Below are 16,213 nucleotides of genomic sequence, written 5' to 3' on the forward strand. Positions count from 1 at the left end.
TTAACAAGAAGCAATGCCCCAATCATGTATAGCTGTCCTGTACCTTAACACAGTATTGACATAAGGCGAATTGGCATCTCCCTGTGCGTTTGGGGATGAGTCCATGGACGTAACTGTTGCAAAAAAAAAAAAAGGAAAAATAAAAAAAAAACTTTTTCCAACTATTTTTTATTTAATTTAAGAGAATATTTACATTGTGAATGGATATCATGCTTTTATATTTATGATATTCTTGAATGTTAAAGTAATTACTTAACTTGCTTGTATCCATGTGCAGACTGTAACAAATGATGGTTATGAAGGTGCCACAAAAGTTCCCCAAATTTCAACTAGCGAATCATAATTGACTGCTCTCCTGTACTACACATTGGCTACATGTCTTTGCTTCGAGTTTTGATTGCTTTACTGGATAGTTTAAAAATGCCTTTGTGTTTGGCCAGAGTGTTAACATGTACTTTGTTTTCAGATTAGCCGTCTTGCATAACATCCAATCCAAAATTGCTCTAATGCGCTCAATTTGAAGGTAAGACATCCTTAACTCAAACCTTCTTCAACAGACGAATACACTGGCATGCAGTAAATTATCCTTACATGAAATGAACATGTTTAAGACTGACTGTATAATTTATACAATTTTCTAACGCTGTCATTTGATACACTTACTGCATATAATGTCCAATGCACAATGAGAAATGTACGGCATAATGTTGAAGGGGCCTTTTTTGACATTCTTCTGTTTATGTACAGTTCAGGTTAGGAAGAGAAAAAGACAATGTCACATCATCTTCATCATCATCATCATCATTACAAAGTTAGAAAACAAACAAACAAGCAAAAGGGACAGCTGTTACACATGTACCTCAAGTTGTGTGACCAGAATGGCTGCCTGTTCCTCAAACACTTGAATAAAGTTATTCAAGATTTTAAAGTGAAATGTTGGTGTTATTAATCTTCTACGTGTCTTCCACTTTGAGCCATCACTAAAACAAACAAAAAATGCATGTTGATATGAATGCAATGTATAAATACATTTCACTGAGTGACTAATAAATCTTTTATCAAATGTTAATCAATAATTATGAATAAAAAAAATTGCTTTACAAACAGTGTTAATTTTTCGGTTTTTTTTTCTTTTTACATAAAACTTTTAGCAATCTTACACCAATAAAAAGATTGCTTTTACTTGACAAAAGAAACTTTAAGAAAGCAACAAATTTCACCATAATTTTATATTATGGCAGTTGCAAATTGCTTTGTTTTAGTAGCATTCTGTAGAATACTAAAATATCACCTGACCTACATGTACACCCAAACCCAAGTTTTACAGGTTCTCACTTAAATGATTCTATAGTACTTTCTTTTCATTAGTATACAATTCAAAAGCATTTTGGACAGGTGCTTTTCCATTTTGAAAAACCAAGCGGCGTTGACAAAACCTGGATTGGATCGGATCGGATTGCGGATCGGATCACGGATCGGATCGCGGATCGGATCACGGATCGGATCACGGACCGGATCACGAAAAAAAAAAATAACAAAAATAAAATAAAATAACAAAAAATAAATAAACAAATAAATGGTTGTTAGTAAAAAAAATAATCGGCGTATCAGCGGAAAGCGGAATGGCGTATTATGAATTTTCTTGCCCCAATCGAGACAATGAAACGTACAAAGCCGAAGAAGTCAACGGAGCCGTTGGAAAAAAAATGAAGGGCCTGTTAAGTAACTGATTTCATAAAAAAAAGAAAGAAAGAAAATAAAAATGCCCACTAACTAGGGGTATTTTTAGTTGGTCACCCATCCAAGTACTAGCCTCGCCTAACAGGGCTTAACTTCGGTGATCGGACAAGAGCCGTTGCTTTCCATATGGTATCAGAAAGAGCACGTAATTTTGCTAATAAAAGTTAAGACCAATTTTAGCAGGAAAGTGCCAAATTGTACAAAAGATCCATTTTAACCAGGTATTACTTTTATAACCCTCTCTTATAACCCTCTGTCTCGTCTGACAGTGATACCACAAGGAACGCATTGGTTTGCGTCCGATCGCCGAAGTTAAGCCCTGTTGCGCGGGGTAAGTACTTGGATGGGTGACCAGCTGAAAATATAAATATATCTTGCTGTGGGATTTTCATTTTCTTTCTTTCTTTTTCTTACGCAATCGGTAACTTTTCAGGCCCTCCTTTTTATTTTCCAACGGCTCCGTTGACTTGTTCGGCTTTGTACGTTTCATTGTCTCGATCGGGGCAAGAATGTCCGAAGGGCAGTCACACTGTGCAGTCGCGTTTATAGCTTCTCTTTGAAATCCTCAAATCCTGGCTCTAGATCGACCTCGAAGGATTAATTATAAGATGTGGGTGCCCTTTATTTTGTGGGATATATTTACTGTTTGTTTGTTTGTTTGTTTGTTTGTTTGTTTGCCCAGTTCTACGTAATCAGAAGTCCAGAGATCATATAAGCCGTAAACGACATTGCGGCCTCAGTTGTGTGTGAAATAAAGAAAAAATAGGTTCCAGATACCGCTGTCTGCAGGTCTGCAAAGTGATAATTTATTATTTTAATTAAGTTCATAGCAATAAATTAATAAAGCAATTAAAAAAAAGAAAAAAAAAAAAACAGAAAAAAATCTTGTTACGCCGATTCTCGTTACGCCGTTCCGCGTTCCGCCGTTACGCCGATTACTAACAACCATTTACTTGTTTATTTATTTTTTGTTATTTTAATTTATTCTTTTCGTGATCCGGTCCATGATCCAATCCGTGATCCGATCCGTGATCCGATCCGCGATCCGATCCGTGATCCGATCCGATCCGATCCAGGTTTTGTCAACGCCGAAAACCAAGTTCATTCTGAGGGTTAAATCACAAATGGCCTTTCTGAATGGGACGCGGATGTCCATTAACTTGCATAGGAATGGAAAATATGGGGTTTGGTCTCACTTTGGGATTAAGACAATAATGCTAATAAATTGGTCAGTTTTATTCAGGAAACTTAACACTTTGAGCTTACACAGTCTGATGTAATGATATAAATATAAATAACAATATAATAAAATAAAAGAAACGTGTGCTTTACCTACCTGGTCAGCAAGCCTTCATTATAAAATAAACCGGAACAGACCAAAAACAAATCAAGAACAAAACATTGTTAAATAGTAAATATTGTGGTTACCACTTTATCCTGGTTGGATAGTTTGTATGCCTCAATGACCCCCAGAGCTATGTTGGCTTATCTTTTTTAAAAAAAAAAAACTTATTATTCTTAGCAATTTTTGCTTTTTATTACTTTTAATGCACATTTTTAATAATTAATGTTAAGATTTACATGTACAACAGCTCATTTTAGCTAATTTTTATCGATTTTATTATATTGTGATTTTAGTAATCTTATTTTTTTTCACATTATTGTAAAGCGCCTAGAGCAGGCCTGGGTAGGTGCTATATAAATATTTATTTATTATTATTTATTATTGACTGCAGTCTTGTGCACTACAGGAACTTCCGGTAGGCCATACAAAGTTGCCCCCCCCCCCCCCCCACCACCACACCTTTCCCCCTGGTCTTTCATGTTGGGGGGTTGGGCCATGGGACTGATTACCCACTCCTGTCGCCTCCATTTTATTTCCAACCAAATTGAAATACATTTTATTTCTGGGATAATTCATGGGGACCAAATTGAATTCTTAGTTAAAATGGGTAGCTCGCAAGAAGGGACTTGTCCTCAGACCTGTTGCAGGGACTAGTCACAGGGATTTCTTCCATCTTGTGTGCCAACCTTAAGAGCTGGTGTCACTTTGATTCTAATGTACAGTACAAAATGGCATATACTTAAGTGGCATTGATTGGCCAGTAAAAAAAAAAAAAAAAATCACTGATGGGCAACTTATTCACTTTTAATCCCAGCTTACTAATACTTTGAAACATTATTCTAAGAGCATCTGTGAACAATTGACACCTGCGTTCAGGGTTATGTGCATAACAGCTGTCTTTCTACATCCATCTTTCAACTTTTTCTTTGGATGTACTGTTTGAAATGAGCTTATCAAAACCAATGCATACCGGTATTTGTTTCATGCAAATGAGCTCGCAAGTTCAACAGGTCATCCTAGTGGGCTGTGATTGGTGGATTGATTGATCTGTGTTGTTTGTTTAGCATGTTGAAGAACAGATGTCAAAAGAAAAATGCTATGCATGTAACACTGAAAGTGTTATATGCCCCCCTCCAACACCCACTTCCTGTAATCATATGCACGTGCCTTGCAGTCAGATATTAATCCTGAGTATTCGGTCAGGTTAAAAATAGCTATAGCTCACCTGTTCCCAGCCAAGGATGCACAAATATATAATCTGGTGACTTGCTTGTATGTTTCGAGCTACTAAGAAGAATCTGAAAGAAATAAACATTAACAATTTTTTATAAACAAAAATGATATTAATTGTACAGAATGCTTTCAATGGAATAAAATAATTATGTGCATAATATAATATTATAAATAACAAAAATATTATTTAAGAGCATCATCTCCAGATTATCATTCTTACCACTGTTTATCCCTATACCAACCTCGATCAATTCAGGTTTATACAATAGCACAAGAGAGTACACTGGACTGAGCCACAGACAAAACATTCCACCATTAAACTGGCTTGACCACTGCAAGATTTGCTTTAGGAGGCCTACACAAATTATAATATAAAATAAATGATACATTAAAAATAATAAATAAGAATGCAAGAGGGGTGACGACAGTTTCCAGCACTTTCCAGCTCTTATAACTGGATTGGTCAGTTCTAGAGATTCTGATCAGTTGCTGCAGCTACAAAAATAATATAAAATATCACTTGTTACCATAGAAATACTATGACCTGTTAAAAACAGCCAAAATTTGGCTTATAACTCAAAAATGAGTTTGATGACCCCATGCAACTTTTTTTTCGGTTCCATTCAAAAAAAATTTGAGCGGTTTTTTGTGGCTTCAATATTTTTGGCCGTCACAAAACGAGTTTTTTAGCTGAATTTTTTTTTATATATATAGAAAAAAGGAAAATTATGATTCTTTGCCCCCAAGGATAGAATCAGATGAAAGGTAAAGCAGAATTACATTGTGAAACAGATGGCGCTTACCATAAATGATTCGGGTTTTTGTTATCTTCAAGTTGTTGACCATTGATAGGAGACTCGAACTGGGAAACCGTTAAAAAGGTAAGGGGAATTCCAGTTAGTGTGTCCAAACCAGAATCAAATACACCTCCAGAGGTTGTCCACTAGTTCCAAGCGGTATCACGGAAAATTAACCTTACAATTTTTATTCCAACCGAAAATTCTGGTTTTCATGGCTAAACCGTAGTAGGCACCCCAGGTTTGAGTAGCTGCACTGGAGGATAGTCCTAAACTTCGCGCCAGGATTCGAGCCAGGATTTGAGCTAGGATCTGGTTAGCCTAACTTAAACTAGTGCTCTGGTTAGCCTGAATAGCACTCTCGTTAGCCTAAATTATAGCACTCCAATTAGCATACATGAACTTTAGTTTGGGCTGGTTGTGGTTAGGTTTTTTAAAAGGGTTAGGATCCTAGCTCGGATCCTGGCTTAAATCCTGGCTTGAATCCTGGCTTGGATCCTGGCTCGGAGCCTGGCGCGGATGCTGGCTTTTATCATAAGTTTATCTTGCCGCATTGTAATTTATCAACATTGTAAGTTTACAAGTTGTTTTGAAGTCATCGTGTGTGCATGATCCGCTTCCAAACTCTGTTCTATTTCATCGCAGTTAAAGAATCGAGTTTTATGCGATTAAGTCGAGTGTTATTTTCTGGTTGAAACATAATTAATTTATTTAATCCATGACCTATTAAACATGACCTATAAAACATACAATTCATGTAAGCTTTATATGTTCCTTTGAATAAGGGCTATTTACAACAGTACGTTGAAATGTTTCGCTTACCATCGGGAGTCCTTGCAAGTTGCAACGCGTTACCAAACAAAAAGCTTGGTTTTGGTCCAGGAATCTTTCTCACGGGAGCTAAAGCTTGATACTTAGCAAGCAGTGTGATCGCCACGAACACAATAACAGCAACCAAAGAAGAAATCGCAGCGACCATAAAAAACATGATGGTTTCTTGGACGTTAAGCCAGCCGATTCGAAGACGTTTCCAACGTACTTTTTCGGTCCGAATGTACAAATCTCCTTGAGATAAACGGTGAATAAAAATAAGTTTTGAAATTCACTTCGAATCTTGGATATCAGACAGCTTCGATTCTAAACGGGAAAAAATGAGATCAAATCGTTGTAGACAGTATTAAATGCAGTCAGTGCAGAGCTGGACGATTCTGCAAAAACAAAACGCGATCTCAGTATTTATAGACGCTAAGAATTCCGACCTTGAATGCCCCCAGCTGCAGAAATAGAAAGCGTGTCACTCAGCCGCCATGTTGGATGAAACTGGAAACGAATCAATCGACCTTGAATGTCCTTGGCGTGCAGCTCCCCAGGGGACCCCAAATAGTTTTATAGAATGGCTAGAATAAAAACGTGGTTTATTTCAATTTTACACTTGATGAATGAAAAGCACAATCGAGAAAATAAAAGCATATGTTTTTGCAAACTCTCTCGTTGTATTTTCGGTTATAACATTTTAAACGACGAAAACTGGGAACAAATCAAATCAATTGCCCTTGAATGTCCTTGGTAGCGTTCGAAAATAGCTCAGAACAAAGCAAAATGTGGCGCATTGTTTATCTTGATTTCACAAAATAAATCAAACGTTAGTACTGTAGGTGGGCTCTGGCTTTGCCCTTGCTTGTCTTTCGAGGAACATTCACTTGAATTGTCACGCGATTTGATATCCAATAACAATATTGTCACGCTTTTCAAATAAGTCACGCATTTAGCATGGGCCACTTAATATGGCGTTCTTTATAGTTATAGCGCTGGCAATTCTGCTAATAGTTGTTGTTATAGGTATCGGTATACTCATCGTGATTACAAACCGTGGCAATGTTGTTCTTCTCAAGAGACTTCCAGGTTACAAGCCGCATTTGCTGTACGGAAATGCCCTCGAGATGGCAAGAGAACCGGACCGTGAGTAATCTGATTCATCGTTTACGTAAATTATTTAGCTTTGATGACCAACTTACACTATAAGAGATAGATGTTTATATTAGTTTCACGCCAAATGCGTCACGGGTGTAAAGGAATAGGCGACATTCACTGTTTTGGGGCTCTCTTTTTTAAATTTCTTTCTAAGAAACAATCTCTGATCCCGAGTTAGCTCTGCACTGCAGTCATTAGCATAACGATTCAACTCAGCTTTCTATATATTTTGCTCAGAGTGAAAATACTCTAAAGAAATCATATAGTTTATTGTCAGTTTTACCTCGCCTGTGCGCTACCGCGGGTGGTCCCGAGCGTAAAATATCACATAGACTTTCTCTAAGTCATTCGTCACTCGCGGTCGTCGCTTCGCGACCCTTGTCTTCTCGCCACGCTCGCCTACATATAGAGGGTGACTTGGTTGCAAGTCTACGTTTTAGACTTTCACAAAGTCCTACGACGCGCCGTTTAGGTTTGTCGATCATTCCCCTTCTGTTATAACCATGTGTTTTAACAAGGTACATCGTTACTTTAAGTGAGTTGCCTTTTTGTTTTTTTTGTTAGGTTGCGTGATAACCGACTTGCGTGACAAAAATCCAAAATATACATAACACTGGGGTCATATATTCACCTGAAATTCTGAGCCGCACAACTAAAAGATCGATACCCCACCTGGAAATTCAGTACAGACTGCATATTTGCTATACATACCGTAAGTTAAGTTCACAATCGCTTCACTTTGCTTTACAGAGCTTGTTGAGCAACTCATGGAGTGGGTCAACGAACACCCGACTGACGGATTGATGTGTATCTGGTTAGGACCACTATACCCTTTGGTACTGTTATATAAACCAGAGCTTTTAGAGGTGGGTTTGTGTAGCACTAGTTCTTGCACACTTACGAGTGTTATTGTGTCAACTTTGACTTAAAAGACAATCATTTCTTCTATCCAATGATGTACCTAACCGCCCTCGGCCACCTCAAGCCAGCCACCCCAACCCCCCCCCCCCCCTCCCAACCAACCCCACCTCCAACACCCCCCACCCCGCCTGCCCACCCTCAACTTCTATCTTTTTTTTTTTTTTTTTTTTTTTTTTTTACTTCAACTTCAATCATGCCCCTTACACCCCCCCCCCCCCCCGTTCCCCTTCATTACTTTAATTAGCGACCTTCAGATTTTACTACGAGTACGAGATCGAGTACGAGTACGACTTTGGAATTTTGACACAATTGTATCCCCCAACCTATAACTCTTCCCTGTTGCCGACTAACACATAAATAAACGTTAGGGGTAAGATTGGTGTGATAAGTGATTATAGGAGCCACACGAATTTGGTTTGAAAACTCGTACTCGTACTCAATCTCCTACTCGTAGTCCAATCTGAAGGTCGCTATTATCTCCTCAGGAGCTCCACCTGGCCCCTGTCTATTTTTCTTCTCTGCCTGATATATACTGAGGAAAATCCACGAAAAAGCGATCTGTGCCCGACATGATTCTCTAGACAAAACATCTGATACGGGCATTGTTTATGATTTTTTTCCTTTTTTCTAATTTTCTTTTTAAAGGTCATTCTGAACAGCTCGAAGCACATTACAAAATCCTATGAGTACCACTTTTTGCATCCTTGGCTTGGAACCGGCAAGTACATTTGTGTTACATTTTTACTCAACCATTGAAATCTTGAAAGAGAAAAACCTTACTTGGGTGTACAGATATAAGAGATACTACAGGGCCGTAACCAGACCTTTGCCATAGACGAGGCAAGATCTTGCTGGGGGGGTATTGGGGGCTAGACTGTTCACAGCCCTCTATTTTTTACGACCGATGAGCGCGGGGAAAGAACGCCCCTCGTGCTTCGCGCTCACCTTCTCACTTCTCTCACCTTTTTTGCGTTAAAAAATAGAGAAGCTGCGAACAGTAAGATAAATAAGATAAAAACTTTATTACCGTGTCTGTGTGTTCAGCCCTTATGGACTAAGTGGGGACACAATTAAAATACCTAAAATACTATTAATAATGCTAAGCTAAAATATTTAAAATACTTAACTAAAACTAAAAACTAATATTTACAATGTCTTAAGCGCAACAGAGTTTGCAACAGTTACTATTGTTGTCCACGTAGTCCGATAGATTGAGTTTTCTAATTTTATTTTTGAATGCAGCCACAGGCGGCGAGTCTATCTGGGGGCATGCCCTCCAGAAGAGTTTTAAATCTAGAAGCTCTGAATCCCTGTCAGAGACATTTTTTCATGAGGTATTTCTTGAGAAAAAATCAATCTTGTTCAACTGAGGATTATTTTCCCAACAAAACATGTTTTTTTGTCATCTTGGGTAAAATCTAGCGAAGCAAGTGCCTCGTCTTGCCTCATGCTAGTTACGGCCCTGTACTAGAGATACTATGTGGGAGGTGTGGTGGCCTAATGGTTAGCGCGCTCGACTCCGAGTCGAACGGCCCGGGTTCGAGGCCTGGCCGGGGCGCTGCGTTGTGTTCTTGGGCAAGACACTTTACTCTCACAGTGCCTCTCTCCACCCAGGTGTATAAATGGGTACCGGCGAATTTACTGCTGGGGGTAACCCTGCGATGGACTAGCATCCCATCCAGGGGGGAGTAGCAATACTCCTCGTCGCTTAATGCTACGAAAACCGGGATAAGCTCCGGCTGTACGCATGTGAATGGGCCTCATGGCTCGAAGACAGACTTTACCTTACCTTACTAGAAATACTATAGCACAATATATTGTTATAGTACTCATGCATTTGTTGATGTTGTTAACATTATTCAACCTCGTCCCCAGTGCACTTTTCCTGTTGTTGTTGTTGTTGTTGTTCTCATTGTCGTTATTTCCCTTTGCTTTCTGTGAATATTAAAAGTTCATCTACCCCTTTAACTTGCTGTTATTGTTGTTTGTTGTTACTACTGCTGTTACGTTTTGCCCACACCAAGTGAACTGATCAGTCGCCGGCGCCATCTTCTTCGTATCTTGGTCCAGGTTTATTGACAAGGTGAGCGAAAAACTGAACTCGTGCTTTATTTACTAAAACTGATGACTCTTTCATTGCCCGTTAATTACATGTACAATCACATTTCTAATTCTTCTCAAAGAAAGTTTTTGTACAAAATAATATCACCCATTACTAAAACGCGAGAGAAGAAAATAAACAAGATCAAGACAAAAGGTCGTAAGAGAATTTACGTTAATTACAATCACATGCACGATTTTAGTCAACATATATTTTTGTTTGAATTTCAGTGATGGTTCGAAATGGAAGACACGACGACGCCTGATAACTCCAACCTTCCACTTCCAAATACTAAATAACTTCATTCCCGTGTTTGAGGAGCAAGCGTCCATTCTGGTCAGACGTTTAGAGGTAAGTACCAATTAATAAGATGGTGGATTTCTTTCTTTTCCTTTCTCGCTTTCCTTCTATTTCTTTTTATACGAATTAATCTATAAAGTAAATATATCCCCGTATCAACTTCTGTTCGTCTGCTTCAACAACAGAGCCGAACGGACAACGGTGTTTTCAACATAATTCCTTATGTTGTGAGGTGTGCATTGGACATTATATGCAGTAAGTCACATCTAATTGAACTTTTCTAATTAAGGCCCCGTCCACGCTGATCCGGGTAAATTTGAAAACGCATTTTTTTTTTTCTCCGGTTAGGCCAACCGTCCACACTGAACCGGCGTTGGTCACCGAAAACGGAGCTTTTCAAAAACGCTCACCAAAGAAGCGTATCGTTTTCAAATTTACCCAGGTTAATGTGGACAGAAAACATTTTGCGCGGCGTTTTTAAATTTCTCCGTTTTCAAATTTACCCGGGTTAGTGTGGACGGGGCCTAAGATGTCATCATCAGTTGGGAACTAGGGGAGGTCCTTAAGCCTCATTTATGTGCGCAATTTGTTACTGTTTAAACAAGTAACTGGAGATATTTTAGGGCCTTTGCTTTGTAAAGAGGTCTAGATCCGCCACTACTGATCATGTGCAATCGGGTCTTAGTTTTCATGGCCTTTGTAAAAGTTTAGTTTATGTGCGTTCGTTTAGTCCATTTTTTTCAAACATTTTTCAGTTACATCAATGGATTCCTCGCCAAATGCCCAGGAGAATGCTGAATCTCCGTATTTCAATGCAGTATTTAGGTATGCCCAGAAAGAAATTGTTTATGAATTGTTGTTACTCTTTAAATGGAGTGTAGTGATGGCTAACAGCTTGTCCACTGGATGCAAGATCGAGCGGTCCGGGTAACTCCGGCGGAGGTTATTCTGGTCTTGGGTAAGGCCCTCTACAATAGCTCTTTCCATCTAGGAAAATAAATGGATAGCGGCAAAATATACATGATAGATAAACATGATAAAATGCTGGAGGGGGGGGGGGGGGTAGTGCAAGGTCCCGCTGCCGTGTTATGGACTAACATCCCGTTAGTCACTCCATTCTACACAGAGGAGCGTAAGCAGCGATTGAAGTGCGTACTCTTTAATTCAATCATTCTTGTTTTTGTCTGTTTATAGAATGAGCGAGTTGGTCCAACAGAGGCAGACATGTCCGTGGCTCTGGTCTGATGCAGTGTATAAATGGACGCAACCAGGACAAGAACACGAGGCGTGTTTGAAGATTCTCCATAACTTTACAGATAAGGTATAAAATATTGCATAAGTTAAAAAATTAAGAACGTGAAAAGGAATCTCGTTGCTAGTGACTCACCGAGCTGGTGCTTGTTTGAGCTCTGGCGCACTTCTTTTAAGCTAAATTGAAATTTTAAATTGCTATTTTATTATTTATTAATTATTTTCCTTAGTTATTATGTTAGAGCGGTTTTCACTTGTGTCGAAAGTAATTCGCGTTTGCATTGCATGGGTTTGCATGACTACGCTCTGTGATTGGTTTAAAACCCTCGCGCCACTTTATCAGCCAATCAGAAGTTAACCCAAATTAAAAACAATCATCACTAGCTCGCGCACGTTTTACCGCGCTTCGTGCCGGCTGTATGTATTTGCTTCGAGTTTTGATTGATTTACTGGATTGTCGGTATTCTTTTTGATTGATTAAAGTGATTAATTTGGTCTTGATTTTACGACACTCGATTGAGAACTGCTCTAAATGCGCTTACTACCGCATTACCAGGTCATTGATGAGCGTATTGCTGAAAGAACAGCCAAGAAACGTGATCTGAACAAACACAAAAGCTCAGTGGAGGATGAAGAAAAAGAGCAAGAAAAAGATTATGTGTTTACAAGGAAAAAGCGCAAGGCATTCCTTGATCTTTTGCTCGAGGCTTACGACGCTGGAGACATTTCACGAGAAGGAGTTAGAGAAGAAGTGGATACATTTATGTTTGAGGTGAGAACATGAAATGAGTTTTTGCTTTCTATAGCTATATATACCTGAAAATCCACTGAGTGGCAATCTGGATAAACATGATAAATTGTAGCTTCCCCAGGTAAGAACGGATTATAGTGAAACGATCAAACTAAATGGATGGGAAAAAAATGAAAACAAAAAGAAAAGAAAACTACCAGCAAGTGCAAGTATTGACTTCTTGTTTGTTTGTTTGTTTGGTCCTCTTACTAGCGGTATTTTTTTTTTCTTCTATATTCACATTTATTTCCAGGGCCACGACACCACAGCCGCTGGTATAACGTGGGCTCTGTATCTTCTTGGTCGACATCCTGCGATACAAGAGCAAGTTCGAGAAGAAGTGGACAGCTTTTTTGGTTAATATCATTTGCAATTATAATCTATGCCGAATAGCTCTCTAGTAAAAACGCTGTAAGAAGCTCTTTCGATTTTGTCCTTATATATGCTGTGATGCTTACCAAAAATAACTACTAGTGTATCAAAACATTTCATATGTCGTTATACGAGTAGACATTGAAAAATAGCTGCAGAAATGAAATATATCTAAGATATCTGCCTTTTTGTTCTATCCAGTTCGCCATGATAAGCGCAACGAGGGAGTGGGGAACTGAGGGGTAAATTAACAGGTCTCGATAGACGATCCTAGAAATCCTAAGGTTGTAATTTTTATCGCCAATTTGTCTGTTTCAGAACAAAAACCAGAGAAGTTAACAGTAGATGGCATGAAAGAATTACGTTATCTGGAGTGTGTTATTAAGGTAGGTTGTCGTCGTCATCTGATCGTTTCCTTCACATTTTCCTCATTCGCATCCCATTTTAGGACCCTCTAGACAGACAAAATAGACAGACAAAAAAATATCCAACACAAAGAATGAAACATGATCTTTATTAGAGAGTACTTCCTATACTCGTTCACATACAAGTTCACTGGAAATGCAGTCCTGTAGTATTTCTTATCTGTACCACGGTCCCAGGGCTAATCGTATGATGCTTTTCTTATATTTCTCTCTAGGAATCACAAAGACTTTTCCCGTCTGTTCCCTTCTTTTCGCGAAGTACAACCGAAGACTGCTATCTGGGTATTGTTTTTCATTATTTTCTTTTGCTGGTTTAAAATTAATTATTACGGCGGCTTCCTCTAGCTCCGTTCTGAAGATTCGCATGCCAATCTTAATATTTGATATCGAAGTATCATTATAATCATCTGATGTTTTTGCTGTTATTATCAGACGGGTACTTCGTCCCAAAAGGCACCGCCGTGGGTGTTTCCACCATCGGACTTCACAGAAACCCAGAAGTGTGGCCAGCTCCGCTTGAGTTCAATCCTGATCGGTTTCTTCCAGAGAACAGTCAAGGACGCCATCCATACGCGTTTGTTCCTTTCTCAGCAGGACCAAGGAACTGTATAGGTAGGTTGATCTGTTTGTTTGTTTGTTTCTTACTCTATACGCTGACTCCTTTTGCATGTAAATATTGTGACCTTATAGTAACAAAACTCTGAACTAGCTTACCGTAAATGATCTAATAAATGCCCACCCTCAAATAAACGCCTCGTATCTAATAAACCCCTCCCCTGAAGTGTTAAATTTGTATTAGGCGCCCCTCTTTTATAAACGCCCCGTGTCTAATAGACCCCCCCTCCACCTCGAATAATCACCTCACAAACCAAGCAAGGAAGGTCTCCATAGAAAAAAATCACGCAATATTGTTAGTTTTTTGCTTGACTCCGACATCGGAGAGACCAACTGCGCCAACGTGGTTGACCCCGATGACGATGAAAATGTATATATCGAAGTTTGAACGACATCTCTAGGTTTTGTATTAGCGCAGAATAGATTACTCTCCTACCCAAAAGCTCTATTTTGTATTTTACTCCACTAGCAAACTACGCCTCCTATTTGTTTTGTTTACGTTATTACTGTTAAATTGAAATAAACGCCTCCCTCTAATAAACGCCTCATATCGATTTAACGCCTCACCTAGGACCCCAAAAATTTAATAGACGCCCCGGGCGTTTATTAGATCATTTACAGTACTCTTAAGGCGCGTTTACACGACAGAAAAATTTAGGTACGGACTCGTCAGAAAATTGGGTCGTACCCGTCAAAATTTGGTCCGCACCTTATCACTTTTGTAGGGAAACAGTCAAATCAAAACGGGGCCAAAGGCGCCTATGGCCCCGTTTTGATTTAACTGTTTCTCTACAAAAATGATTAGGTGCGGATCGGACCAAATTATGACGGGAACGGACCAACTTTTTGACGAGTCCATACCTAAGTTTTTGTGTCGTGTAACCGCGCCTTTAAAAACGCTTAAAATTGGCAAACCTGAATCACTTCGCTCTGCCCGTCTCGTTCGAAGATTTATATGTCGGTATCTAACCCATTGTAAAGTACATTCACACCAGGGTCGTCCTAAACCTTTTTGAAGGTTTGCAGGGGTCCATTACGTCCGAAATAAGTCACTCAAGAAAGGACATTATACAACCACTCAGAATGCATGTGTATGTCTAATTTAAGAAAGGGGACATTTCTTGAAAAAAAAAAAAAAAAACTGACGTTATCCTTGAATAATCTATCGACAGCGCCTTCATGATGAATGGTCATTTCTATTTTTTCTCTCTTTAGGTCAGCGTTTTGCTATTCTTGAGGAGAAAACCATTCTAGCTCACATATTGCACAATTTCAACATTGCCTCGACGCAATCATTTGATGACGTCAAGACTTGCGCGGAATTAATAACCAGACCGAAAGAGGGCATCTTCGTTTCACTTCGTCGTCGAGTAGAGGGAATATAGATATATACTTAGCCATCGTGGCCTGCCATAATTAATTTCAAGAGACATATTCACACTATCGTCTTTTTCTTATTCAGTTCCTCATTAGTGAACTTGTTAGGGTAATAGATATTGCACATCGTACGGAGACAGTAGTACCTCGCTTGAAGCTAAATGATGATACTTTGTCCGTCAATGATAAAAATGTAATACATAAAAAAAAAAATAAACCTCTCGTATTATATAAAGAAATTGACCTGGTGCCTTGGTAGGCAAAAGAAAAAAAAAAAACAGCAACAACAACAACATACTAAGCGACCATAGACTTCAACTTGAACGTAGCGAAATAACCCTACCCCAATTCCCCCCCCCCCCCCCCACCAACCCAACTTATCCTTTTTTTTTTTCAGATGAGTGTTAATACGTGCAATGATTTACTGTTTATCGATGGGATATGGTTGTTAGTGAGGGTCAACTTTAACTATAGCCAAATGGCTCTTGGGTTGAAATAAACTTAATTATGATCTTCAGTACACAACAAAGTAGAGGGTGCGGTGCTATGCACCTCGGGAATAGATAGATAGACCCTTCATTAATGTGTCAAAACCACATATCTTGGGAAACCTCATACTAATTTGGGGACACCTAATAAAAAGATTCTTATAAAACTGCACTTAAAAAGTATTTTAAATTATGTAAAATAACAAATAAAAGACAGTTAAAAAGTATATAAAGGTCAGCTTCGAACCAAAGTGGCGCATACTGCCGGAGCTTATCCCGGTTTCCTTAGCATTAAGCAGCTAGGAGTATTTCTATTCCCCCCTGGATGGGATGCTAGTCCATCGCAGGGAACCCCCCAGCATTATTTCGCCGGTACCCATTTATACACCTGGGTGGAGAGAGGCACTATGAGAGTAAAGTGTCTTGCCCAAGAACACAACACAGTGACCCCGGCCAGGGTTCGAACCCGGAACGCTCGCTCCGGAGT

General features: G+C 39.1%; 2 protein-coding genes across 2 annotated transcripts; one reads left to right on the forward strand and one right to left on the reverse strand.

The window, feature by feature from the left end:
* On the reverse strand, window positions 1-6,520 carry LOC144664890 (cytochrome P450 4V2-like). The gene is made up of 7 exons (XM_078526097.1): window positions 5,938-6,520; window positions 4,561-4,673; window positions 4,311-4,383; window positions 3,077-3,089; window positions 860-980; window positions 664-733; window positions 1-113 (listed from the first exon to the last, which is right to left on the reverse strand). Exons 1-7 carry the CDS (start codon window positions 6,101-6,103, stop codon window positions 1-3), a joined length of 669 nt encoding a protein of 222 aa, XP_078382223.1. The 5' UTR covers window positions 6,104-6,520.
* Window positions 6,521-6,804: 284 nt separating this feature from the next.
* Window positions 6,805-16,187, forward strand: LOC144665433 (cytochrome P450 4V2-like). The gene is made up of 14 exons (XM_078526687.1): window positions 6,805-7,074; window positions 7,837-7,952; window positions 8,653-8,725; window positions 10,078-10,090; window positions 10,339-10,459; window positions 10,594-10,663; window positions 11,164-11,233; window positions 11,603-11,729; window positions 12,216-12,431; window positions 12,703-12,805; window positions 13,140-13,207; window positions 13,462-13,528; window positions 13,679-13,858; window positions 15,077-16,187. The coding sequence occupies exons 1-14, from the start codon at window positions 6,900-6,902 to the stop codon at window positions 15,244-15,246; spliced, it is 1,569 nt and encodes a 522-aa protein (XP_078382813.1). The 5' UTR covers window positions 6,805-6,899; the 3' UTR covers window positions 15,247-16,187.
* Window positions 16,188-16,213: the final 26 nt, after the last annotated feature.

Source organism: Oculina patagonica, chromosome 9, assembly GCF_052425735.1.
Source record: "Oculina patagonica isolate OP01 chromosome 9, crgOcupat, whole genome shotgun sequence".
Classification (NCBI taxonomy): domain Eukaryota; kingdom Metazoa; phylum Cnidaria; class Anthozoa; order Scleractinia; family Oculinidae; genus Oculina; species Oculina patagonica.

Excerpts from the sequence above, each read along its gene's own strand:
- LOC144664890 (XM_078526097.1), bottom strand. The coding sequence starts at position 6,103 with ATGTTTTTTATGGTCGCTGCGATTTCTTCTTTGGTTGCTGTTATTGTG. Across the intron at positions 4,674-5,937 it reads ACTTGCAAGGACTCCCGATG|GCCTCCTAAAGCAAATCTTG; the intron begins GTAAGCGAAACA and ends TAATTTGTGTAG. Across the intron at positions 4,384-4,560 it reads ATAAACCTGAATTGATCGAG|ATTCTTCTTAGTAGCTCGAA; the intron begins GTTGGTATAGGG and ends TATTTCTTTCAG.
- LOC144665433 (XM_078526687.1), top strand. The coding sequence starts at position 6,900 with ATGGCGTTCTTTATAGTTATAGCGCTGGCAATTCTGCTAATAGTTGTT. Across the intron at positions 13,208-13,461 it reads ATCTGGAGTGTGTTATTAAG|GAATCACAAAGACTTTTCCC; the intron begins GTAGGTTGTCGT and ends ATTTCTCTCTAG. Across the intron at positions 13,529-13,678 it reads AACCGAAGACTGCTATCTGG|ACGGGTACTTCGTCCCAAAA; the intron begins GTATTGTTTTTC and ends TGTTATTATCAG.